The sequence below is a fragment of the Varanus komodoensis genome, unplaced genomic scaffold (assembly GCF_004798865.1).
Source record: "Varanus komodoensis strain SLA01 unplaced genomic scaffold, ASM479886v1 scaffold2, whole genome shotgun sequence".
Taxonomy (NCBI): Eukaryota; Metazoa; Chordata; class Lepidosauria; order Squamata; family Varanidae; genus Varanus; species Varanus komodoensis.
Genome location: NW_025335568.1, coordinates 4,269,795 through 4,296,903, shown reverse-complemented (window position 1 = coordinate 4,296,903; position 27,109 = coordinate 4,269,795). Strand labels below are relative to the sequence as shown.

The following is a 27,109-nucleotide window of genomic DNA, read 5'->3' as shown; positions in this document are numbered from 1 at the left end:
CTGCGGTGGCCGCCTGGGAGGGGGTGGCATTCAGGCCCTGGGCTGCCGGGAGGGGGCAGGGGAGCGCCTGCCATGGATCGAGGGGACGGAGGGCCCAGGGTACCTGTGGAGCAGTCCATCTGGGAGTTCGACTCGCACTCCATTTTCATTTTTTTAGCCCGGGACTCCAGGGAAGACACGGCGACCACGTCCGCCGGGGAACTGGGGAGGGGCTCCATGTTGCGGTGGCCGCCCGGGCTCTGCGCCACAAGGTCTAGTTTCCGTTTGAGAGAGGACATGGCTATCGAGGAGGCCACCATGGTCCCCAGGGCCTGCGCCCTCCCCAGGAGGTTCGTGCCGGGGATGCTGTGCTGGAGGAGGAAGTGGTCGATCCGTGCCTTGAGGGAGGGGTGGGGAAGAGGCTGCGCGTGCTGGCTGAAAGCCACCCCGGTGAAGGGGTCGCTGGGCACCCGCCCCCACGACGCCTCGCTCCGGTTGCACTTCTCCAGGGTGCCCTGGTCGATCACTTTGCCGGAGGGCAGCAGCATGGGCAGCGTCATCACCTCCAGAGTGATGGGGTCCAGGAACTCCTCCGGGACGTCCTGAATGGCCTCCATCAGCTTCGGCTCCTGGCTGTCGGAGCCGCTGAGGGCCACCGTGTCGCTCTCCATGGGCGACGGGAGGCTGGCGGCCTGCCCCCCAAAGCCCTGGGCCAAGGACTCCGAGGCCACGCGGAACACGTCGCTGACCACCTCGTGGGGGCAGGCCTTGGCCGGCTGGCCCCAGACCTCCACCTTCCTGATGCAGGGCAGGCCGCCCCCGGCCACATGGGTGATGCAGATCCGCACATGCGACACGCTGCTCAGGGACGCTGGGCCTTTATTCCACAGGTCTAGCGAGGCAGAGCCAGAAAAAGAAAAGAGAGTGTCCATCTGGTGATGGAAGGGAGGCCTTGGCCTGAAGCCTCGGTGGCTAAACGTCACTTTGCTCTGATTCTTCAGAACGGCTTTGCCCACCAGGGTGAAGACCTCTTTGTCCAACGCGGGCTGAGCGTCCAGACCCAAGAACAGAGGCTCTGGGTGGCTCCAAGAGGCTTTGCTGGAGGAGGTAGAGGTGCAAATATCCAGGCCAGTGATATTGTGACAGCCCCCTGAGGAAAGGTCGATATTAATCCGACAAATTTCTACATTGAAGGGGAAGGAAAGAGTCACGTGGACTGGGGGCTTAATGAAATATTCACAGCGGAATCCACGGTTTCTCTTGGCAAGGTCTTCTGTGATCAGGTTTTCTACCTCATATCCGTCAGCAGAGATCTACAGTTCAAGCAAGCAAGCAAACAAACAAACAAACAAACAAACAGAAGATTCTGAAAACAGATCCGAGAGTCTTTGTATGCCATTGTTAACAGAGCGAGCGGAATTCTCCAACATCAAAATCAAGAATGAGACCCAGCCTCAACTAAAACCCTTCTGCTGTAATCCTCTATTCACTTTCCTGGGAGTAAGTCACATTGAACGCAATGGCTCTTAACTTAATAAATATTTAGAGGATTGCTTTCTTAAATTCATGTCGTTCAAAGTCTCCCACTGAGGTAACTGGGAATTAAAGCCCCTAAGTTTGTTTGAATCAAGCCCTTCGCTTCTTCCCGTACACGCGTTATTAAAAGAAATGAAGAGTCACATGGGTTTCTGGGGTGCTGAGATGTGGTCTGGGGAGCCGATTCAGAACTGCGAATTGTGGGGAGTGGGCTAGGATCTGTAGCCCACCTATCCCTACTCCAAGTCAGCAGGGGAATTTACAAGATTCACCCAAAAAGGGAAAGCAAGAATGGAGCTGGAAAATCCAGTCCTGGTACTGCTCCTTAAGTGACACTGGTCATATAGGCAAAGTTGGGTCTCCGGGTGGCAGTGCAGAGATGCACCTACCTAAAGGGCAATTCAGCCACGGCACGGTGAAGTCACACACGTACCAGTGATCACACCCGACTTTACGCCAATGCACACAAAGTCGCCCTCACGGGAAGAACACGGAGAAGCTGCATTGTATGAGGTCCAGGTATTTGTTCATCTAGGTCAGCCCTGCCTACCCGAAGTGGCGAGCACTGCCAAGCAGAGGAGTGTCTTTCCCAAAAATTGCTGCCTGGATCCTTCTCACTGAGATTCCACTTGGACCAGCTGCATCACAAACAGGCTACACTAGGGACATGCCTTGGGTTGAGGCTCCTCTCGGACGCCACCAGCATCCTCCTTGTGACAAAAAAGATAGCGCCTGGGTTCAGACAACATGATAACCCATAATCAAATGTTGAGTGTGGGTTATAGCTAAACCATGGATTGTTGAAAAGCGACTTATCTCATTGCTTGAACCCAGCTGAGATAAGCCATGGTGAACAACCTACAGTTCACAGACCAACAACAGACAATGACTTCTCATCATGAGTTAGTTGTTGATGGTTGAAAGCCATTACTTACTAGCACAACCAGGTTCAATAACCAGGTTCAACAACTACAGCAACAACAACTCGCCCTCAAGGATTCTCATTTTGTCTGAATCCAGCTTTTTTACAAGGGGGAGGAGGGTAAGAGTGAAGCATTTTCTGCAAGCATTACCAGAATTTACTGAAATTCATACTCAGGGCTGTTCAACATCCAGATAATTTTTGGGGGGCAGGGTGGTGGTGCTGGCTTAAATCAGCTTTCTACAGCTTAACAAAACACTTCCTTGAAAAAGTCACCGGACAAGTCATGAAGACCAAGATTTTGGTCCTTAGTCTACATTATGATGTCACCTCTCTGGCTGGTGACTTGCAAAAGGGGGTGGGACGGCCAAAGCAACCCTCTTTGATCCTTGCTGGTGGGTCCGTTTCTTTCCTTTCAGGCTTTTGATCAGTTATTGATGACTGAAGAAACAAGGACAGTTTATTTGGGGTGGGGTGGGGGGGTCTGTCTGGTCTAAATTACAGGCCGAAGGTTGTAATACATGCTTAGTCTTCAGCTCGTTAGTTGGCAAACCTAGTTGCCTGTGGAGTTCTGTTTTCACGGTGCAGAATTATAAACCCTGGCAAGCTGTTGCTTTTTTCAGGAAGGCTCTGCCTTGCAAATGAGCTGCTGGAGATGTTGCCGGGTGTCTTTCTGTGGGTGTCATTAGCCATATTTCTCAGAAAGGATACGCATGAGCCACAGGGAGCCCTGAGACATAACTGTTGTTGATTTAGTCAACTACTGAGTCAAAGCACCCCTTGTCCCTAGAACGGGGTCTTCTCCAAGCCGGACCTGCTGCTCGGAGCTGGGTTCCCCCGCCATTTGCCCACCAGACAAAATACCTTGTTGCAATGAATTCTTGGCTTGAATTGTGGAAGACAGACATTGATCACCATCTTTATGGGCTGCGGTGGAAATCAGCTCCCAGTCTTCAGTCTGGTTCTAAAACACACACATACACACACACAAGGGTTTTCTTAATTGCGCAGAGCAGAGTAAGCGAGAGGCTAAAGATGTAAGAGGAACCCTGGCGGATCAGACCAAAGGTGCAGCCAGTCCAGCACTGGCCCATCAGATGCCCCAGTGGGAGGCCCAGAAGGGGGGCACGAGTGCAGGAGCCCCTGCTCATGTTTCCCAGCGACTGGCATTGAAAGGCCAAAGGCCGCGCATGCTGGAGGCCACATATAGCTCCCATGACTACTAGCCACTGATGGCCACCATCTTTATGAATTGCCTCACCCTCTTTTAAAACTAACCAAATCGATGGCCATTGCAACAAATTCCAGTTTAACCATGTGCTGTGTGGAAAAATCCTTCTCTTGGGTCTCTTCTGATCTGCCCACCAGGCTGCTGCATGAGAGATCTGGTTTTGGCATCTGCAAACTCATCTATAATTTGGGGCATCCATCAGGCCCCTGCGTGCCCCTTTTCTCTGCTAAAGAAGTCTCGACCCAGGCAGCAATCATTGCTCAAGGCCTCTAGACATCTTGGTGGTGGCTTTTTCTGTGCTTCTTCCAGTTGTACGGTAACATTTCTGAGGAGCAATATGGCATTAGGACGTTGGCAATTTTATTTTCTGTTTCTTTCCCCAGCATGGAATTTGCCTTTGAATGACCATCTCATGTTCCAAGTCCTACAAAGAATTGAGGCGATGCTGCGAGTCGAGGGGCTTTTTCTGCCCAAACAGGCATCGAGTGGTGCCCTTAATACTACATTTATTCTTATTGCAACGAGTTGGAATGGGAGTAGGAGGGAATGATTCGGAGCAGGCCATCTTCCTTCTTTCATATGAACATTACCAGAGAAGGCAGGCCTTAAAGGATCCATGCTAGGCTCAGATAAGCAAAGCAGTCCCTCCAATCCAAGAGTTCAGAAGCCAAATAGGGTGTCTGCCTGCCAAAGCTGCAGTATCTGGTTGGGGCTTTTGTCCCCCTTAATTGGCAGCATCTTCTCATCCCCCCTTATGCTACTTGATAAAAGGTTAACTATATTCCAGGCTCCTTCCGTACCAGTGGCTGGCCAGGAATGGATTCAACCAGCTTCATTTGTGGGGTCAGGAGGGAAGGAGCCACAGAACCATCTTCTGACAGGGACACCTTTTAAAACCTTGACAAGAAGTAGGAATACAGTTTGTGCCTTTATTTAAATTCCGAACCTCCAAAAGAGGAAAATGAGGTAGAATTGAGACAGACAACATTTTAGGAATCTTTGCCTTAAAGAGCTCTCATTTTTGCTGCAGGAAAGAATTGTCCTACTACAGCGTTCAGATGGTTGAGTAACAGCCACACAGATTAAGAAAGCCAATTCCGCTAACTCACCCTCTCCTCCGCTGATCAACTGCTCAGCTGAAGCTCTTTCTGTGTTAACCATTATTTTATCATTCAAGCTGTCGCTGGCAAAGTGCTCATAAGCACCACTTTCCTTACTGAAAATCACGCAAGGTTCTCCTTTCCTGGCATTCCTTCACCAGCAGGGACTTGGCATTTTCCTTGACAAGACAAATTTTCATTTTCCCCTCTTTTGACCTGGAACTTTCTTACCAATTTTTCTCCTGCATGAGTCTCCTTCTCTCCCCGTGCTCATCACCTTCCCCTCCACTCCCACACCTTTTTGCAGTAATCTTTCAGTCTTTGTGTGCTGAATCCGTTTCCACATCCTTACCCGTATCCCCTAGCAATCAAAATCACCACCCTGCATCCCTCTAGTTGGGACTCCTTCTTATTTCCTGCTTTTCCATATTAAGTGACATTCACTTGCATCACCTTTTTTCTTGTTTTTAAAACCACCCAGAGAGAGAGAGAGAGAGAGAGAGAGAGAGAGCGCGCGCGCGCGCGCGCGCGAGCACAGGTGGAGGAAATCACGGGATGAATCTGAGCAAACACACTTAAGAGCCCATTATCGGGCCTATGCTGTGGCGGTGAGGGCGGCGAAAAAGAAATGCATCTCCACTTCCACTGCCTCCTCACAATGCCATCCGGAGGAGCTCTTTCGGGTGGTACAGGGGCTGGTTCACCCAGGCCCCAAGAAAGCTCTCATGCCACCCTCGATGGCCCACTGTGACGACTTTGCCAAGCATTTCAAGGAGAAAACCGCTCAGATTAGTCATGAGCTGGACTCCACTGGTGAGCCAGAGCCTTCAGGGGAGGAGCCAATGTTGCCATCTGGTCACACATTGTTGGATGAGTTTCAGTTATTGCGGCCTGATGATGTGGACAAGGTGCTTGGACAAGTACGTCCCACCACCTGCTTACTGGACCCTTGCCCATCTTGGCTACTTAACAAAGCCAAGCAAGGGATAGGGGCCTGGATCCTGGAGGTTGTCAACGCCTCTCTAAGGGACAGCCGGGTACCTGCCCCTTTAAAGGAGGCGGTAGTCCGGCCAGTCCTAAGGAAGGCATCCCTGGATCCAGAGATGGCCGCCAATTACAGACTGGTGGCCAACATCCCGTTCTTGGGCAAGGTGTTAGAGCGGGTGGTGGCGGGACAACTCCAAGCACTCTTGGATGAAGCTGATTATCTGGACCCATTTCAGTCCGGCTTCAGACCCAGGTTTGGTACCGAATCTGCCTTGGTCGCCCTGTACAATGACCTGTACAGGGAGAAAGACAGGGGGAGTACGTCCCTGTTGGTTCTCCTGGACCTCTCAGCGGCTTTCGATACCATCGACCATGGTATCCTCCTGGATAGGCTTGCGGGATTGGGAGTTGGAGGCACTGCTTTGCAGTGGTTCCGCTCCTATCTCAATGGCCGATTCCAGAAGGTGGTGCTGGAGGACTATGGCTCTGCGCCATGGCAGCTATGCCATGGAGTTCTGCAGGGATCCATTTTGTCCCCCTTGCTATTCAACAACTGCATGAAATCGCTGGGAGAGGTCATCAGGAGGTGTGGGCTGCGGAGTCATCAGTACGCTGATGATACCCAGCTCTACCTCTCGTTTTCCACCAATCCAGGTGAGGCAGTGGCTGTACTGAACCGGTGCCTGGCCAAGGTAATGGGCTGGATGAGGGCCAATAAACTGAAGCTCAATCCAGACAAGACGGAGGTCCTGTTGGTAGGTGGTTCAGGCTTCGGGGTGGGGGACATGGACCTTGTCCTGAATGGGGTTGCACTCCCTCTTATGGACAAGGTTCGCAGCTTGGGAGTGCTCCTCGACCCAGAGCTGTCATTAGAAGCTCAGGTGACTGCGGTGGCGAGGAGCGCTTTCCTTCAGGTTCGGCTGATCCATCAGCTGCATCCCTATCTGGAGAACGATGGCCTGACAGTGACACATGCATTGGTAACTTCCCAATTAGACTTCCGTAACGCGCGCTATGTGGGGCTGCCCTTGAAGATGGTCCGGATACTTCAATTGGTGTAAAACAGAGCTGCCAGGTTGCTGACGGGGACTGGGCGTTGTTCTCATATAACCCCAGTCCTCCGTCAGCTTCACTGGATTCCCATTGAAGTCCGGGCCCAATTCAAGGTGTTGGTTATCACCTATAAAGCCCTCAACGGCTTGGGCCCTGGGTATCTGAGGGAACGCTTGCGTCCATATATGCCCTCCCACCCCTTGAGATCGGTGGCAGAGGCCCTCCTCTGGGAACCCTCCATGAAAGATATTAGGAGGGTGAGTACCCAGAGCAGGGCCTTCCCTGTGGTGGCGCCCCACCTGTGGAATGCGCTCCCCAGAGAGGTCCGCCTGGCACCGTCGTTATTTGTTTTTCGGTGCCAGGCCAAGACCTTTTTATTTAAAAGTTATTTTGTCAATTATTGATTGTATTTTTGGGGTTTTTATGCTTGTGCCAAGATGTTTCCGGATTTTTAATGGCTAATTATATGATTGTCTATTCATTTTGTAAGCTGCCCTGAGGCTTTTTGTGAATGGGGTGGCATAGAAATGGTCTAAATAACTAAAGAGAGAGAGAGAGGGAGAGAGGGAGAGACTGCATCAATGTCCATGGTATTTGGGGGTTGCATTTAACTGTGCAAATTCCAGATCTCACTTAACAGGCAAGTTTCATTGCAAAAGCCTTGAGGCCGTTTCTTTTGGTGACTCTTTTATGCTTCTAGTCCAGCCTTCTCCAACCTCGTGCTCTCCAGATTTGTTGCACAGAGCAAAGGCTGATGCTACACAATACATACAGTTGGAACATGGGCGGTTAGACGTACGAATCAAGGCAAACTGGAAACGGCAAAGCAAGAAGTGGGACAGTTCGCCCTTGCTGAGCACGGTGTAAGTGAACTAAAGTGGACAGGAACTGGACATTTTCAGTCAGACGAATGCAAAGTGTTTTACTTCAGAAGTGGCAAACTTAAGAATGGAGAGGCTTTCACAATGAGGCAAGATGCAGAACAGGCAGCAAGAGTTTGGTCGGAGTCATGCAAACTCCGACCAAATCATATAGATCAGAACTCTCAGAAAAACTATCAAAAGAATTTTCCTTCAAATCTATGCTCCAACAAATAGTGAAGAAGAAATCAGAAGCTTTTATGATAACACATCAAGACATGCTGGTCAGCAGAGGTGACTGGAATACAAAAGCAGGAAACAAGGCAGAATCACATGTTTGGCCTAGGGCAGTGATGGCGAACCTTTCAGAGACCAAGTGCCCAAACTGCAACCCAAAACCCACTTATTTATCGCAAAGTGCTAACCCTACAATAAAACCTGAAAAGTGTTTAGGTTTTTAGTTTAGAAAAAACAATTCACAGCCAGTCCAAGCAAACATATATATCCTTGGCAGAGCACTGATCAGCCATGTGAAAGCTCGGACGAGTCGCGGCTACTGAGTCGTGGCTTGTGACGTCATCACCTGGCGCAGCTAGTCCTTTCCGAGCGTGCGCATGGCCCCTGTGTGCTGCTATCCGATGCTCGGCTGCTGGGGCGATGCTGGGGCGACTTGGCTCGCGTGCCGACAGAGAGGGCTCTGTGTGTGCACTGTGGCACGCGTGCCATAGGTTTACCACCACTGGCTTAGGGGTTGGAAACAAAGCAGAACCACTCGCGGGATTCCATGAAGCCGACCCACTTCCCGTTGCAAATGCAAACTGTAGGCAACTGATCAGACGGCTAATACAGAAATGCCGCTGGACACACGAGACAAAGAAGGTGCATTCTTGCTGCCAGACCAAGACCAGGAGCAGATTGTGCTAATGACCCTGTACTTGTAATATAAAAAATCAGAGTAAATATGAAAATGTTAACAGAAACATAGTGCCAAAATGCAATTTAAGCAACATTCCTTAGGAGTTTAAATCAAGGACAGATTTGTATCACTCAATTTAACTGACCATGCACTGAAACCAGAGAAGTTGGGAAGAATGTCAAAAGACAAAAAGAACTATTAAAACGGCCAGTGCAAAGAATTGGAAGAGAACCACAAAAGAGTAAAACAAGAGACCTCTTCCAGAAGATCCAAGAAATCAAAGGGAATTTCAAAGCTAGAGTCAGACTGCTGAAAGACCAACAGGATAACATCCTATCTGACTAGGAGAAAATGAAGAGGAGGAGGAAGCAATATAGAGAATGATCCAGAAGAGATGAAAGGATGGCAGACTCTTTGAAGAAAAATTCTGTGAGGAAGAGCCAGCAGTATCAGAAAGGGAAGTGAATGCTGCTCCAAAACACCTGGAAGAATAAAACAGCCAGAGTAGATAAGGGACAAGAATGCTTGATGTTCACGCTGGATTCTGAAAAGCAGAAGGCATGCAAGATCATACTACAAATACCCACTGGCTGCCAGAGGGCACCAAAGAATTTCAGAAGAAGATTGGCCTATGCTTTAGAGACTTTAGCAAAGCCTTTGACTGTGTGGATTATGGGAAACTATGGGTGGTCCGGAAAGAAATGGGGGTGTCTCAGTATCTAGCCTGCATTGTGGACAAGAAGTTATTGTCGGGGCAGAACATGAAGAAATGGAAAGGATTCCTATAGGCAGCGGTGTTACATAAGGGTATATTTTATTTCCCTTTCTGTTCAGTCTTTATGCAGAACACATCATAAGAATATCTGGATTAGGGCCAGAGAACATCTGGAGAACATCAGATTGCGCATGCACCTGATGCCTGCACTAAACATACGGTGTCTGTTACCTATAGTCTTAGTGACTCAAAGTCTAGAAGAGAGCTTTGGCTATTGGAAAATATAGAAATTAATGATATTAATATAATGTACTCCTTGCATGCGTTCAGCTAATGTACAAACAGTCCTACCAGGTCCTGTCAAGTCTTTCACCATCAGAACAAGGAGAGCTCTCTCACTCAGAAAGAGGGGAGGAGATGCCAACCGGGAGAAGCCTGGCCGCTCTGCTGTTTTTGCGAGATTAGCAGAGCGCAGGGTACAGGCCCTCCACCCCTGCAACTCCTAGGCAAGATCTTCCAAGCACTCCAAAACTTAAACCTACCTTTGTTCATGATGTTCAGCAATGGGAGACATGATGTGGTGCTTCGGTCCCCACCCCCAGCAAAACCAGGCCTCACCTGTTCCCTACACCCGGTTGTTTCTCCCCCCCCCCCCCCGCCCTTTTAGCCTTGACCAGCAACAGGAACTGATGAAAGAGATCACACCCCACTGCTTCTCCACGCAGCTCCTCTTCCCCCAGTGCATCCAGGCTTGTATTGATGCACATGAAGCCTCTTTGAAGGACTGATTGTACTCAAGGGGCATTTTCATGGCTCCCTCTTAGGCTGGCTGGCTCAGTCAATCCAGACAAGATGGAGGGAATGCGACTGGGCAGTTTGTCTGCCTGGATGAGTGATACTCAACCTGTTCTGCAGGGGTCTCCCCCCACCCCAAGTATCAGTCTCGCAGTCTGGGGTGCCCTTGAACCTAGAGTTGTTGATTTGGTAGCACAGAGCAGCACCTTTTATGAACCTGAGCCAGTATTCCAATCACACCCTCCCATGGTTCGCCCAGCTACGGTTTCAAATCATCTGGTCGCCTCTTGCCTCAGTTCTTACAATCTTTTATGCCGGGCACACTGTGAAAAAGGCCCAGCTGGTCCAGAATAAGGCAGCGAGACTGCTAACTGGACTGGCTGATAGGAATATATTATGTCTGCCCTGCCCTCCTGTCCATTCCTGGGCCCATTCAAATGGGTGGTATTAATGTTGATACCACTGAAGAGCTTGGGGCCAGGGGTTTCAACATTAATACCAAATGAGTATCTCTTCCCATGTATTCCTACCTGGAAGCTGCATTTATCCTCAGAGACCTTCCTGGCATTGTTTCTACAAAGCAGAGGGTCTTCTCAGTTGTGGCATCTTGGTTGTGGAATAGTCTGTCCAGGTGTGCCTACATTGTGGTTTTTCTTCTTAAAATTCCCATGAAAATAAGGTCTTTAAATTCACCCTGTTTTTAATGTGTTACTGCAGATTCAGATAGTCACGCTAATCTTGATTTTACATTTTTAACAGTTGCATACTGTACTTTATGATTTTGCTGTATTTTATGGCTTCATCGCTTGTGAACCAATCAAAGAATGGCACAGAAATGTAATAAATATGCATGGAATGTGGTAAAGTGGTCAGCTAAAATCTGTTTGAATTGCCACACACACCATCACTGAAAGCAATGGGTCATAGCCCAGCTGTATTGTTAAAGGCAGTTCACAGCCCTAGTAAAGGATGGCATCCTTCCACTGAGGTAGATCGCAATCTGGCGCAAAGCTTTGAGAGAGGGAAGTATGCAGTGGTGCAGGGCTGTTGACACAAATTATTGGAAACTGCTTGTTAACCCAGAAGCCGCCTAGAAGAAAAGATGAGGCAATATGCGAATCTCTAAGTTAAAAAAGGTGCATATGAGTATCCACAGACCCTGACTAATAACATCAAATGCCTAACCTATTTTTGTGGTCAGAAATCTAAATGGGAAGATTTCCAGCAAAATTCTTGATCAATCAGTAGCCCTCTGGGACTCTTCACATGTTTTCTGACCTAAAACAACAACAACAACAACGATTCCATGTGTTTAACATGTTGAGAGCCAGTGTGGTGTCGTGGTTAAGAGCACGAGACTGGGACTCAGACGATCTGGGTTCTAGTCCCCGCTCAGCCATGGAGCCAACTGGGTGACTTTGGGCCAGTCACAGACTCTCAGTCCATCCTACGTCACAGGGTTGTTGTTGTGGGGATAAGATGGAGGAGGAGATGTAAGCTGCCTTGAGCCCTTTGTAGGAAAAAGGCAGGATATAAATCAATCAATCAATCAATCAATCAACGGAATTGTAAGACGTTCCATCACTCATGGAAGAACTGTTCTTCACCTCCACATACCAATCGCTCAGAACAAATAAGGAGACTACAGTGGAAGGGGATTTAAACCATGTAATGCTCATGTGGCATTCTACCATACCCCATAATACCTTACTAGTACCAGTTTTTATCAGTACGATAGCCAAGAAACAACAATACCAGAATATTGTTTCTAGCACACCAGGCATTTCGCAATACTCTCTCTCTCTCTCTCTCTCTCTCTCTCATCTCCAAATTCACTCTGTTATACTGATAAAGCCAATCCCTATTTTAGAGATGGGGATTGAAAGAATCACTTGAGTTACACATTTACGGAACCACATTTGTATTGTGAAGACTTAAAAAGCTTTACCTCTCCCTATTAACTTTCAAAATATGTTAACTTCCCCCTTTGGGGGAAACAAAACAGCAGATACAAGTTATAAACAAGAACTCTTATATACAGGAAAACACTATGAAATCCATATACAAGAACGGGATGTGCCAGACGCATGCATCCTCTCTTCCGCAGACACAGTGAGAATGGACCCCGCAAAGGGACAACACAAAGCAAGTCGCTTAGAAAAAGTCAGCTTTATTCTAATGCTGCGCCTCACAGAACTTGGCTGTCACTAAGCATCAGCATGCTGGCTTTAGAAGTTTGGTTCTACATGATGCGTTGGCCTCTTCTTCTCCCAAAGAGCCAAACACTTTAGAGCGCAAATAGCTCAGTTTTTCTGAATGGCCAGATTTCAGTAATGGAAACCATTCCCAGAAGGGTAGTTCTACCACTCTGTACCCAATTTGACGGAGTTGCCGCCTTTTCAAATTGTGTAACCCCAGCAGGCGTTTTGAGCCATAGCAATAGTGGTTCCTGCTGGAGAGCTGAACCGCGAGCTTCATGCCTCCACCAGGGGCTGGACTTTCACGAGCCGCCTCTGATTTCAGCAAAGCATCCAAGATGGTATCCGTAAGTGGAAGTCCACTAGAAAATGCAAAATGATTTGAAGTGGGCAGAGACTGCTCTTGTACTGCTGCTGCTTTTTCCTGGATACATGTTTCAGTCTTGCTTTCACAGTCACTCACTGGGGACTGGCCGCTCGACTTCCCTTTTAAGAGTTGACTCATTAAGTCGGTGGTAAGTGCTATACCACTCTTATTTAATTCCAAACTCGCTGTTCCTTCAGCTTCGGAGTTAAATGGCACTGGTTGTAGATCAGGGTCTAAATGTATCTCCAAATCTATTGATCTGGTGTGAGGCAAGATCATGTGGGTCTTGATAAACTGTGGCCCACCCAACATATCTTCCAGCAGAGACATGGCTTCAGAGACTTCTGGCTTCGTGCAGATAGACTTCTTGGCAAAATTCCACAGCATTTCTGTCACTTCCTGCTTAAGTTGGGGAGCAAGTCGATTGCCCGTGTAATCGGGACATTCGATCTCCACCGTTCCATCGAGGGTGAAAAAGTCCTTCTCAAGTTGAAAGTTGTTCCTGCTGCTTATTGCAATGAACTCAGGACTCAGGGCGTAGTCGATCAGGTCGTGGGGGAACCGCTGTGCAAATGCTAAAGCAAGCAAGCAGGTGAGCAAATGCTCAGGGAAGTTCTGGAATTCATGCATCTTTGTGTAGATCTGTTTCTCGAGGCTGGCGTAAAATTCCTCTGCATTGGGTGGCTCATAGTTCAAGCAGCCGAATGACCACAAGAATTTGGCGATGTCTTTGCTTCGGCAGAAAGCTGCCCTGGAAGGCACCGAAGACGCAACAGCATTCATGATCCTTTCGTCGAAATAATGCAATGCCGAACAGGCGAGCGCTATGTGCATGACACCTTGAATGCCCATGGTTGGTATCTGTGCAGGAACAACACTCCCCAGTTCTGTCAGAAAGTTTGAATGAGCTATGTGAGTCAAGCGAAACATCTTCAGGATGTTCACTAAGGCATAATTGCTCATGTCTGCCAGATGGCCAGAGACCTTGTCTCCAATTTTTTGCATAGTGCATTCCGAAAGACTACCTTTTGACTTGAAGAAGCCCAAGCAAATGGCACCCACTTCCTCCAGGTTGAGAAAATCCAAGTGCTTGTTCACCAAGAAATCTAGTTTCTGCAGCAGCTCTTCCGGCACTTTGCGGCTTTCACCGATGATATAAACTAGCTGAACCAGCTGGGCCAAAGTGAGATCTTGCCAATGCGAGTTCACATAGCGCAACATAGTCTCTAAAAACTGAGAAATGTTACGCCCCAAGCAACGCCACAAGTCAGCCACCAGCAGCTGCTGGTTCAGACTCATCTCCTGTGCCCGAAAGCAGCACTCCATTGCGTATACATTCATCATAACATGGGTGGGTGGAATGGCTAGGCGGACAAATGCTTTTAAAAGTGTAATAATCTCAGAAACATCAAAGAGCTTAATGTGCCGAACACCATAGTGACACAGCATGGCAAACCCGTCACTGGACATCAAACGCCTGTGTTGTTCTGCCGGCAAATAGCTCAGTTTGGAGAAATAATCTACAATTGTTCCTGGCGTCAGGTTACTTTTCAGCACAGTAACTTTCTGCAGGATCGGCTCCATTTCCTCTGCGGAAATCAGCAGAGAGCCCTCGTATGTGTTGTAACAGAGAGACCTGTATTCAGGCCTTAGCTTCTGGAATGTTCTAGGATCTTCTTTAGTGTCATAAGCTTCCACGGAGGCAGCGTGTCCATCAGCTTGCACAGAGAGTAGTTTGTCTGGCTTCATCAAAGGAGCTTGGGTGGACAGCTGATTTTCTCCTGTGTCCAGCCTTTGCGAGCTGGCAATGCTGTATGAATTTGGGGTCTGTTTGAGGTTGATTCTGCCGTGGTTGCTTTCATGTGATTCTTCTTCCAAACCTCTTGAGACACCCTCATGATCGACACCTTTTGCCGCAGCGTAAGCTGAGGGATCAAAAGTTACCCTGTATTCTGGAGGCTTCCACAGGATGGCAGGTTTAGAACCTTTGTCTGCCTTGGTGGTTCTCCGGCCCTCTTCTCTCTTTCCGAAGAACGTCTTCTGGCCCCCAGCCTTGGTTGTAGTTGAAAATGCAGCTGACCTGCAAGATCGCCCTGCAAATCTTCGGCAAATTATCTGCGTAGCCATGGCCAAAATTACGTCGGAATGGATTCCAGGTACTGAAAAAAGGGCAGATTGAAGAATGAGTGGCTTCCATCGGTCATGATGAGTTCTCTTTCCTGTTTTTCTTTTTTTTAAAGAACTAACCCTTAGCATTATAGCAAGCTACGTTCTGAAAGGCAGCATATACTGAGAATGTCAACAAGCTGAAGCACACCTGAAAGTCCACTAGAAAGCTGACGAACTCCACACCAAACAGTGCTACTCTGCTCCTCATACAACCAGCTTTCTTTCTGCAAAACTGAGGAGCAGATGCCTCACAACCAGAGAGTAGCTACTCAGCTACAGCCTAACCAAAACCACACATTGTTTACCCCGCTCCCAAAATCACCCATGTGTCTGAAGAGTCGGCCTTAAGTTACCTTGGGATAGGTTTGGGCAAACCTTTTGTAAGAACTTGGAAGAGAGAATGGTTTTAAAATAAAAAACAATTCCAGCAAACATTGGGAAGCCATGGTGACTCTCAAGCACCTCACAATGGAAATGGACCCACAGTCTTGAAATAAAGCAGGGATCTGCAACAGTTTTGAAGGAGGCCCCACCCCTGAAATAAAGATTTAAGAAACACTCATTGGTATCCAAAGCCTGACAATTAAATAAAAACCTGGTGTTCCTCCTGTACCCCAACTTCTTACTTGAAGGCTTGAACAACTAGAATGATCAATCTACTAGTTCCGTGATCAACAGTCCAAGGTATCACTGGCTAAATCATAAATGGACCCACTGCTAGATGCAAGAAGCAGGCAGCTATAGCGACAAGGGGAAGGAGTACTAGGTGGTGTTTTCAATATGGAATTCAGGGGACAAGATATTCTGATGGGTCAAATTGTCAGAAATAGAGTTTTTAAGTACAGCTCTTATTGTGAAGAACACAGCTTTCTTCAGTTACTATATTTAGTTGATTTTAGGATATTAAAGTTCAACCTGGGTGTGTGTGACCACACACGTATGTACTCTTCTGTCAGCCAGAAGCTTAAAAGTTTAGATTAGAATGTACACTTTTGGTTAGCTCATAGAATTCAGGAGGTTTCAGTTAAGATATCAAGAGATTATGAGGTTCAACAGAAGGTTGGAAAAAGAAAAATAGCTTTAAATTCAGGAAACAAGAAACTTTGTTCACAGAAATGAACAAAAAACTACTCTCCTGAATAGATGCAAGGAAAAAAAAGAATTTTAGAAGGTAGAAGCCAAAGACAGAGCAGCAGGAAGGAAGGAATGGGAGGAAAGCAAAGGCATGATGACAGGAATCCTATAATCTGAGCTTCTGAACAGGAGTTTGAACTGATTGACCAATGATAGGAAGATATTGCTTGGGAAGACTTGGGTTTTGTGCAGGCATCCATTCAGATTTTAAGACTTTCCCCTAGTAGCGTTTTTCCTTCAGTGAAACATTAAACTTCAACATTTGGAACTATCAATCCCTTTCACTTTTTGGATTACTTTCCCCACCCCAAGCATCTTACAGTGAATTACCTAATTACCTACCTTACTCCAAAAGAGGTTTAAAGTCTGGGTTAGTGCAGGCAGCCAGAGAAAGATTCTGGTGGCAACAGAAAAGGCCACAGAAAAAGAAGAGCAAAAGGGGGGAGGGGGCGCACACAATTTTGCTTGGTCTCCCTTCCACCAGCCCATGATGCTCCTAAAAGCTGCTGAAGATAAGCATCCTCTTAATAGGCGTGCAACCTTTTCTTTCACAGAGAAGAGGGAACAGGTATCTATAGATATAGCATGCCTTCTGTTTCTAAACTGAGCCAGTGTGGTGTGGTGGTTAAGAGCATGGGACTGGGACTCAGGCGATCTGGGTTCTAGTCCCCGCTCATGGAGCCAACTGGGTGACTTTGGGCCAGTCACTGCCTCTCAGCCCAGCCTACCTCACAGGGTTGTTGTTGTGGGGGTAAGATGGAGGAGGAGAATGATGTAAGCTGCCTTGAGCCCTTTGTGGGAAAAAGGCAGGCTATAAATCGAAATATAAATAAATAAATAAAATAAACTGCTGTTTTAATTGATAAACAAATGGAACTAAAAATTCTTTGAGTAACAGCCTTAAATGTCAATGTGCAGCCCATGTCAATGAGTGCTTTTAAATGCATCAGCCCTTCAGAAGCCACTCAGAAGACCGTGGACTTGCTGGCATGGGAGGTTCAGGAGTAAAGAATAGGACGTTCATTTCTAGTGCTACTATTATTATTGATTCAATTGGCTATTTAGAACCAGAGGATTTTCAAACCTGCCAGGCCCTTGACAGGCGTGGATACTTGAAGGAGGATACAAAACCAAGCAAGTGCAAAAAAGAAAGTTCTTGTATGTTTGGACGTAGCTGAGGAGCATTTGGGTGCTCAAGAGCTCCGGGGGTGTTGAACGGGGAGCAGTGCTGATTCATTTGGTCCATACAGCTCTAGCGAGAGAAGACGGCTTTAGATTCATGCCTGAAGAGTTGCCAGAGGTCAGCAATCTTTTTGGACTGTGGATATGTTTGGCAATTTGAGAAACTCTTGGAAGTGGGCTGCCATGGTGAAAGGTGTAGTAAATGACAAATTCACCTGCACCAGTACAGTAAACAACTGCTTTGGACCCATCTTTTTCAGTAGTAAGAGAAACACTTTCATAGATGGGCGTTATGCTGGGGTACCAAATGTTGGCAAGAAAATGTATTATTACCATCATCAGCATTATTATTGTTGTCACATTAAGTGGAGGGACTAAACCACCTTGCTGGGCACCTAGAAAGGTGTCCAAGGGTACTCCGGTGTCTGTGGGTAACACACAGACCACCTGCTTTACACAAACTGAGTATTCCACCAAAGTATCTGATTTCAAACTCATCTTGAACCAGGTACATTTCAGCTTTTTGTATTTTGGTAGTAAGGAGAGGGGCAAAAACCTTTGCAAAGACCAGGAACAAGAGACTTTCAAATTTTCAGTCTTGAAAGGTTTGGGCTTTCTTTTACACTGAGAAAAAAATCCAAGTCACTGTTACAAGACCTAGCTGCCTGATGGCATTTTTATGGAAACATTGGACCATACTGATATGGAAAAGCAACTGAGTTGCTGTGAGCTCCAGGCCAAGATGCTCTTTATCATCTTGGTTTTTATTTTTAAGATAAATTGTGTGGGTAGAAACACCACCCTATAACAGTTTTGTTTCCAAAGTCATGAGTGTAAGAGCTGGGCAAGCACTGGTACATACAAAGGAATTAGCATGCTAAAGAGTGAAGAGAAGGCAAGCCATTTTTTTCGCAGTACTGGACAACATTTAAGAAGGATAGTAACAAGACAAAATCATGCATTTGGCAGATCTCCATAAACTGCTCACATACGGACAAAAGCCCTCAGGGAGCAAGAGTCTGGCCATATGTCATCCATTACTGCTGTGGTGGCTGAGACACCAAGCATCATAAAAATTATATATTTAACTTCAGCAACTAATATTTCCTCTAGCCAAAAATCCTGTCTTCAACGCTTGTGCTGAGACATCTACAGATGCAAGTATTCTCTGATGATAGCAAGGCTCCGACAGTCAGAATGGGGGGAATTTTGCACTGAGGCCGAACTTCTTCGGCCAAATGTTTCTCCTTATTAAAAAAAAAAAATCTTCACTAATAACTTCCCTGCTCATCCCTGAAAAGCCGAGCAAAAAATTCTTGCCCATATTCCATCCAGGCTGAATTTGAGGGCCAAGTCTCTTTTGGGACACGTGGTCACACAGTTTGAGAACTTGTTTCGCATCTTTTCGAGTGGGTGTCTCCCACCAGCTCCATTTCCCCCCAATTCACTAGCAGTTATAAGAGCAAATTAATGCCATCATAAAAAGCAATGGCAAAGATATTCTGGTCCTTTAGTGCTCGCGTGACCTCCTACCCCTTTAAAAGCCGTCACATTCGCACCAGCTTCAACCGGGCCTCAATCGCCACTCCTTTGGCTCCAGCCACAGAGGGATGATGCAGCAGAAACGGGAGAATCCTAGAGGCATTTCAGGAATGGCATGACGCTGCTCTCAAAAGCTCTCTCTGCACAGCCCTGCCAGCTGTGAGCACTGTCCGACATCACTCTGCATCACCTTCGCACCTAGAAAAGGGTCGTTTCAGCCCTGGGAATAGAATCCTCATTTGCAAAGCACATTATTCTATACATGGATTATCACTTGCATTTCCACTCGCAGGCAGATTAGGATGAGATACTAGCCCTGCTTGGGTGCTCCCCGTCGGGAAGAGGGGGTGGGGATGCACTTGTGGGCCTTGCCCCCCTCTGGCACGTTCAAGGTGGCCCGGTCCTGTAGCTCTCCATGCATTCAGGCTGAATGTCTGCAGTGAGATCACACGACGGACAGGCTGCCTCAGAATGCACGGCACTGAAGTTCAGCCCGAACACAAGGAAGGCTGTGGGCCAGGGTGCCAGGAATAGAGCGGAAGAGGCAGGTCCCACTCTCGTACGATCCGAAACTCCCAAACAGGGCCAAATTAACTAGCTTAAGGTCACCGACTGTGAGTCCAGTCAGGTCCACAAATATTTAGCCTTACTGCTGATATAGGATTACATGTTCCCAGACTACACCCTGAGCTAATCAATGATAGCAGAAACGTCAGTACAGGTCATCCAGTGAAGGATCTCCAGGAGCACTTTTCGCACCCACCCATTAATAACTGGGACCAAAAGGTCTGGACACACAAGACCAATTCTGGCCAGCCGGCCTGCACTGGCTGCCCAAATGCTTCCAAGCCCAATTCAGGTCCAAACCTACAAAGCCCTACGTGGCTTGGGACAGAAAAGCACAGTGGAACGGTTCACCTACCCAGACACTATGATCTACATCTGAGACCTTCCTTCAACTGCTCCCTCCAAGGGAAGCCTAGAGGAAGGCAATTTAGGTGCAGGGACTTTTTGTGACGGCCCCCAAATTATGACAAGCTCTCTCTGCTGAGGCCCACTTGGGGTCACAATTTTAGTGCAAAGTTAAGACCATCCTCTGCCCCAGCATATGGCGTATGATTGGCCATGTCAGTTGCTTTAACAGGTTGCTTTAAATAGAAAACAAATATAATGTTTTATATTTATATATTAGAATGTGATATTACATTTTATTCCACTTTTTACCCAATTTTACTACTGAATGTTTATGAACTGTTGTGAAACACCCACAATAAGAACAATAACAACAGTAGTAACAACCCTGTAAAGATAATTAGACTGCAGTGAACTCCATGTCTGAGCAGGGATTTTAACTCAATTTCCCCCCAGTCCAAAGGCTATAAAGAACAACCATACAACTTATTACAGTTACATTATAGTCACCCGCCCCCAGAAGCTGCCAAATTTGGCTGTGTTTACAGATTTCAGCTCAATTATCCATTATACTGTGGGTGTCTTAATCACACAGATACTGCAGCACTTAACTCCAGAGTTAAAAGTAAACCTACCACTGCTGAACAGCAGAAGGAAAATATATTTTATTTTTCAATGAACACCCCCCGCTTTTATTTATTTATTTTCCTATACCATCTATTATTTTCACAGAACATCTCAAGATGGTTTACAATAATAAAAACATAGAAACAATGTATGGCACTTGGTAGAATAGGATTAAAACATATATATGTTAAAATCAACAATTAGAATACTGGTTAAATAAAAGGGTTTTGGTCTGGCGCTGCAAGGAATAAAGAGTCAGCGCCAGACAAACCTCACTGGGGAGTGTATTCCACAGCTGAGAAGCCACTGCTGAAAAGGCCCTTCTCTAGGGAGAGCTCTGTGGAGGATTTTAAGGACCAGCCGGTGCATATGGAAGGAGGCAGGCACTGTCCTGTGAGAACAAGAAAGGGCAAGGAAGAAGGCAGGCACTGCTCACAAGAATGCAATTCAGAACTTGGGTTTTCCCAATGAAGCAACTGCACCACAACCAACAAAGTGCAAAGATAACTTGATTGGCAGCTAACAAGATGTTTGTAAGAAAGTGGAATGCATCAAAGAAGAATCCCCAAAGATCCAGGGCAGCCTAGCTGTTGACTTCAAGCCAGACACTCCCAACTATTTTTTCAAGGGTTTAATTTTTAAAAAATCGATGAAGCAACTTTATATCAACGCATACTATTCATCTGACTGGGCAAGCAGTCTGTGTGCCAGAGGAACTCCAGAGGCTCCTGCAAAGATCTTTCCAGCCTTGTGACCCGACCCTTTTTGACTAGAAATGTCATATAATAGCCGCATCCTCGCCAAGCTATAACTCCTGGGAGAAACTCACCACCATCTACTGGGATCACTGGCCCTGACTATCTTATGAATCATGTGGTTTGAAGTGCTGCCTGTAATACACAGCCGTGACTCTTCCCAAGTCTTGGGAAGAGGCAATCCATCATGAGTGAATCCAAGCCCCCTAGGTGGGGTTAATATCATAGCCCAGCAGCTCAGGCAAGTCAAGGCAGGCGTCTGGATGACCCAAATCAGGAGGCAGGAAACTGCTTCCGGTCGGTCTATCGGTCCATGTAGCCCAGTACTGCCTGCTCTGAATGGCAGCACCCCTCCAGCATTGCTGGAAGTCTTGCACTGTTACTGAACTATGGGATCTCCCTGAAGAAGCAAACTCCAGATTAACTGCCCACTTCAGGCAGAACACCATGGGTGGTGCCAGCCCAAGATTCTTCTCAGGCCTTTCTTTTACACAGTCCAGCTGCTGAGGCTCCAGGCTGAAGAAGCAGAGCAGAGGGGTTTCTTCATAATTTCCGTTCACCTTGTTTCCCCACTGGACAGAACCCCCCCAAGCAGTTTTTACCCCTACAAGAGACTGCACAAAAAACAGAGAGAGGCACTCAGTGCGCGGCTCTGCTTTTAGAAACCCATTATGAACTCAAGGAAAGGTGTAAGTTGCTGCCACCTGGTGTTGAGCAACGGGAGGGACCACGGAGTTTTGGAGATACAGCTCTTAACTTCTAAACCATCATGTGCTGGGCAAAATGAAGCATGTCAGTTCAGTTTGCCTGCGGGACTAAATGCCAGGCTTCTGCTGGGGGAAAAAAATCAATTGATTTATGAGTAGGGCAGCCATATTTGTTGGCAGCGCAGAAGAAAAGCTTTGAACCATTTTAAGAGTTGGCATACATCACCTACATAAAGGAAAGCATTGGGCAAAGCATGCAAGAAAGCCAGCGACAGGTAGGAGAAACAGTCTGCATTCAGTGTCAACAGCTGATATAGAGCTTAGGACACTAAACAGTTTAATAAGAGGTCTACTTTAAGGAAGGGGTTAAGCATGGCTGCTGGTGCTTCCAAAGGAGTAGGATCTGGCCCTTGGGCCTCTAGAGTTGCTTACTTCTCCTACAGCTAAATGAGCTGCTATAACCCACATGAAAAACCCTGAGAGAGTTTGCAGTGCAGAGCAACTGAGCAATCTCTTGTTTCACCGGATGCACAGAAGGTATAAAAAGACAAGTATGGATCCATTCAGTGCATCTTTCTCATCTATTTGTCATAATTTCCGATCCTTTATCACCTTCTGAGCTTTTCAAAGAAACACATAAGGATGTCTCCCAGTGGGTTTCTCTTCCAGACAGCCGCAGAATCAACCCAGATTACCTTCCACGGAATGGCCTTGGGGGCCCTCAAGGTCTATTCTTGGGCTGGGCTTGACCCAAGGAACTGCTAGCGAGTAAAACGGGTAGTGGGTGGAAGGAGAAGCCTCAGTGCAGCCCCACATATACGTGTATTCATCAAAGAGACTTCATCCATCCCCTTCTTAGTGAAGAATCAAGCCATCCAAGGTGATTTACGCAGGGCAGAAATCTACAGTGCCTTATGGTATAGGAAGGCCCAATTCTAAAAGGAGAAAAAGATTCACAGTCCAGCAAAGCAGTCACAATATGTCACTACACATGGCAGGAATTCTTGCTGGCCTGAATGGGAGGGGCAACATCAATCCGCACAGGCTGCAGCAGCTGAGCTGGCCCAGGCCGCAGGCAGTAGTACAGTAATCCAACTGAAATTTTTCCCATTGAGCCACAAGGCAGAATTCCATAGGATAAATTCCAAAAGCAACTTCTGGTCTGCACGATTACTTTTGAGAGCAACTACTAACTGCTGCGTTAATACTCGGACATCCAATGCTTGCCCCGGCCCAAGCACCCATACTCACAAGCTACCCTGAGAATGGGAGGAAGACCTGCCTTCCCACCCACCCACCCCCACAGTCTGTATAAACCCGTTCTTTCTTTTGCAGACACACACCCGCAGTAAACTTACCCACTTGCATACAAGAGTTCCCATGCCAAATGTGGGGCATTCAGCCCTAGTGAGAGCACAAGGCGAAGTCCAAAATCTAAAACACTATATAGGGTCTCCTTCTATTGCGTTAAGCCACTGGTCCATCTAATTCTTCAGATTTTCTCCGAACCTACCTGCAGATGCTAAGGACTGAATCTTTAACCTTCAGTATGGAAAGCCAGTATCATTTTATTTATAAAATTTGTATGCCGTCCAATTACTTGTGTCTCTGGACGGCTTGCAGCATACTTGAAGCACATACAATTCATGTGCTTCTACCAATGAATTATGCCCCCTCTTCCAAGACCCTCAGCTGAAGAACACTGCCATCCATCCTGCTACTGTGATCTGCTAAGTACTCTACCATTGCAGCTAGATTCCCACTTTAAATAAGCAGAAGAGAGATGTGTTCAGATGCAGTGCTTTCCCTGCAGGCTCCATGCTGTCCTTCCACCAGCAGGCAGAGGCGTTTTTATCCAGGCACGACTCTGGGATGCCAGTCAGTCTGTTGCGTTCAGTGCCGTGCATTTACTAATTATTAAAAGATGTTTAAAATGTATTTCCCTTATGGCTGTTGTAACTTTTTAATGTCACTTTTTATTATTTTAGCTGCGCTAAAGCAAGATTTTCTTGGTGGAAAAAATATGGCATAAATGAAACAAAATACTGTATAACATTTTCCACAGTGGTCCACAACTATGTTGTTGTTATCAGTTACATTTAACAGATAAACTATGTTAACAGAAAAAGCGTTATGTGTCAACTTATGTCGTAAGTTACAAGATAGAGCCTGTATTGTTTACTTTCAGGTACAGGTTCTTATATGACAGGCTTCTGAAACCCAGTGTGTTCCAAAAGTTTGAGTACGATCCCTAAAATTCTTAACCCCTGGTCATACTGAGTGTAGCTGACAGGTATTGAAGTCCAAAATGTCTAAAAGTTACCTGGTTGGGAAGGGCTGATAGAAGAACTATAAGAATGTTATCAATTTATTCACATAGCACCCAAGATGAATCCAGAAGAATCTGGTTATAGCACATACGAGGAAGCAGGGCATCATGGGAGAGGAGGCTCTGGATGGCTACTAGCCTTGCTGGCTGTGGGCTTCCTTCTTTACCAGAGGTGGCCTGCAGACATACACCAGCTGCTGAGGAGCTTGGGCAGGAGGAGGTCTTGCACCCACCTGGCTTGAGGAATCCTGTGGGCAGCTGGTTTGCCACCATGTGTACAAAATGCTGGGCTTACTGGACCTTGGGTCTGATTCAACATGGTTTTTCTTCTGTTCTTAGATTCATATTTATATGCAGATCACACCAAGCATTAGAAATCTGTTGTGACTGGTTAGCTTGTTGCATGGTTGCCTCCCAAATGTCACCAATGGAAAGGGAAGAATGTGTGCTACAGAATGCAGCTGCCTGCAGGGCTGCTCACCCAAGCGCTGCGCGCGCGCGCGCGCGCGCGCTCTCTCTCTCTCTCTCTCTCTCTCTCACACACACACACACACACACACAGGCACACCAGGGCATTTTAAGTTTGCATTTGAGGAGGGCTCAGCCTGCAATGTATACAGCTGGTGTCTCCATTTATTAATTTCCCAGGGAGCAGGGCTGGGAAAATCTTTTTTTTTTTTTTGCCTAAAACCAGAGACTGTTGTCAATCAGGACAGACAATACTGGCCTGTACAAACACATACAGATTCACCGAACAATTCACAATTTAATAGTCTTTGCTCCAGTACTTGTCTAAGAACGTACATAAAAAGCAGTCCCCTAATGGGGCCTATGCCCAATGCACAAATTCTAACAGATGTGCATCCCAGTTTCGTTAGCAATAAATCTCGTGCCCCCTCTGAGCCCCCAAAAGAAAGAAGTGGCCCCGTTCCAGCCTTCTGGGGCTGTCGGATTCCAACTCCCAGTCTCCCCCAACTGGATAGAAGGAAGCTGGGGTTTGTAGTCCGACACGTCTGCAGAGCACCAGGTTGAGGAAGGCCAGAGGAAAGCATCCACTCAGCCTTCCTGAAGCGCTAGCTCAGCCCAGGGACCCCAAGACAAGGCACGGCTGGTGGGGGAGCAGACCCCTGGCGCCCGTGACGCAAGCACCGGGGGCGTGGCCACCGAGTGAGGGCGGAGGCAGGGCGAGGAGCGGCAGCCCTGCCTGCGTCACTCCTCGGGGGTGATGCACAGGAGGGGCTGCTATGACGCACCTCTGGAGGCAGGGCGGGAGGCGCTGCCTGTGACGCAGTGCAGGGACGGGGGGTGGGGATCCGCCCCGCCCCGCCCCCCCCCGCCGGGTGCGTCACCCCTTTGCCCTCTGTGCGGAGAGGACGAACGCTGGCCTACGCCCGTCTGCCTCCAGCTACGCGCCTGGATCGCCCGCGTGCCTCCGGAGCTCCCCTCACTCACCGCGAGCGACCGCCCGGCGGCGGCTGTCGTAGTTCCCTCGGCTGCTCCTCGCCTCCCAGCGAGCCTCCGCTTCTCCCTCACCACCACACCGCAGGGACACTTCCCGTCACGTGGGGCCGCCCTTCGGCGTCGCACTTCCGGAAGCGGTATACGGCAGCTGGCCAGGCTCAAACCTTCTCATCACGGAATCAAACCGGCTTGGGGTGGAGAGCGGTTACGGAAAGCGGCATAGGTGGCTCTGGCGCATGCGCCTTTGCAAACGCGTAAACCCGGCCAGGCGGAAACCGCTGCTGTGCGCATGCTCAAGGAGTCGCGGGGCGATGCCTGTGTGTGAGCACCAGAGGGCGTTGTCTCTGTTGCCAGGGCTGTGCGCTGTCGCCGTCGTCAAGGGGAACTTCACGCAGAGGCCCAGTTTCCCCTCCCGAATGCCTACAACTCCCAGAATGCCCCAGCCTCCCAGGATCCCACATGCTGGAGCTGTAGACCGGGCATACTGGGAGTTGTAGGCCCTTGGGGGGCTGTCTCAGCTTGCATAAGATTGTGCCTAAAGACTTTCAAGGGCAAATAACATTAAAACTTTTTGAGTAGCTTTTGAAATGCTGGGAGCAGCCAGTTGGGGAATTCTGGGAGTTGTAGGCCTTTTTTCTGTCTAAACCCTTAAGGTGCAATCTTCTTTATTTATCTATTATGTTATTGTATTAATTATATCTATATCCTGCTTTTTCACCTGCAAGGAGCCTACAGCAACTTGCTTATTCCTCATCCTTTTCTGTCTTCACAACAACCCTGTGAAGTAGGTTAGGCTGAGATTGAGCTTTGAGGAGGGTCTAGAACTCAAATCCTAGTTGAAACTCCAACAAATCCTAGTTGAGCATTCTAACCATTATTCCACACTACATCTGCTATGCAGGTATAGAAAGAAAAAAGCCTATTATTATTTTTTTATTATTATTATTATAACATTTCTATGCCGCCCCTTGCCGAAACCTCGGGGCGGCTTACAACATGATAAAATACATTGAAATACAATAGTACATAATAAATTACCATTAAATATAAAAATACAAAAAATACATTGATTTACAAATACAAAATTAAAATTATCAGTATAAAATAAAAATATAGGAGGAGAAAGAGAAGAAAGAAGAAGTTGCCCAGGCCAGATCATATGTTTTAACAATTGAAATGATGTTTAAATAAAAAGGTCTTTACCTGGCGCCGAAAAACCAGTAACGACGGTGCCAGGCGGACCTCTTTGGGGAGTGAATTCCATAGGTTGGGCGCCACCGCAGAGAAAGCCCTCCTCCGGGTACTTACTCTCCTAATTTCTTTCATGGAGGGTTCCCGGAGAAGGGACTCTCCCGCAGATCTCAAAGGGTGCATACCTCTAGCCAGCATCTTCTGTGTTGTATGGCTTTTTTCTGTCCTTGGAAGAATTTTTTTTTTCCTTTGGAATGCAGGCCCAAAAGATCATGTAACTTTTTTTACTTTTGTAACCTATTGGAAAGTGTTAGCTGTGTTATGGGTAACCCTTTAATGATCAATGTATAAAAGGGCCAACTGAGGACTGCTCAGGTGCATCATCTGGAATGATTTGTTGGTAGCCAGTTGAGAGTAAATCCTTTAAAAGAAAACCTTCCG

The 27,109-nt window shown here is 47.3% G+C and overlaps 2 protein-coding genes across 3 annotated transcripts in view; both read right to left on the bottom strand.

Annotated features, from left to right (window-relative positions):
• The window catches only part of UBOX5 (U-box domain containing 5), a 29,356-nt gene extending 3,789 nt beyond the window's left edge, over window positions 1–25,567 (bottom strand). Inside the window, exons 1-3 of the mRNA XM_044428348.1 lie at window positions 25,469–25,567; window positions 3,302–3,401; window positions 104–1,292 (exon numbers count right to left, since the gene is read on the bottom strand). Coding sequence (XP_044284283.1) covers window positions 104–1,292; window positions 3,302–3,355 — 1,243 coding nt within the window. The 5' untranslated portion in view covers window positions 3,356–3,401; window positions 25,469–25,567. The remainder of the gene's footprint in view (window positions 1–103; window positions 1,293–3,301; window positions 3,402–25,468) is intronic.
• FASTKD5 (FAST kinase domains 5) lies at window positions 12,245–25,550 on the bottom strand. 2 transcript variants are annotated; one of them, XM_044428339.1, is made up of 3 exons: window positions 25,469–25,525; window positions 18,678–18,884; window positions 12,245–14,818 (listed from the first exon to the last, which is right to left on the bottom strand). In XM_044428339.1, exon 3 carries the CDS (start codon window positions 14,784–14,786, stop codon window positions 12,309–12,311), a length of 2,478 nt encoding a protein of 825 aa, XP_044284274.1. In that variant the 5' UTR covers window positions 14,787–14,818; window positions 18,678–18,884; window positions 25,469–25,525; the 3' UTR covers window positions 12,245–12,308. The 2 variants fall into 2 exon arrangements, with proteins under 2 accessions (XP_044284274.1, XP_044284273.1); XM_044428338.1 differs by lacking the exon at window positions 18,678–18,884 and having other exon boundaries at window positions 25,469–25,550.
• Window positions 25,568–27,109: the final 1,542 nt, after the last annotated feature.

Coding starts and splice junctions, on each gene's coding strand:
- FASTKD5 (XM_044428338.1), bottom strand. CDS start 14,786: ATGGCTACGCAGATAATTTGCCGAAGATTTGCAGGGCGATCTTGCAGG.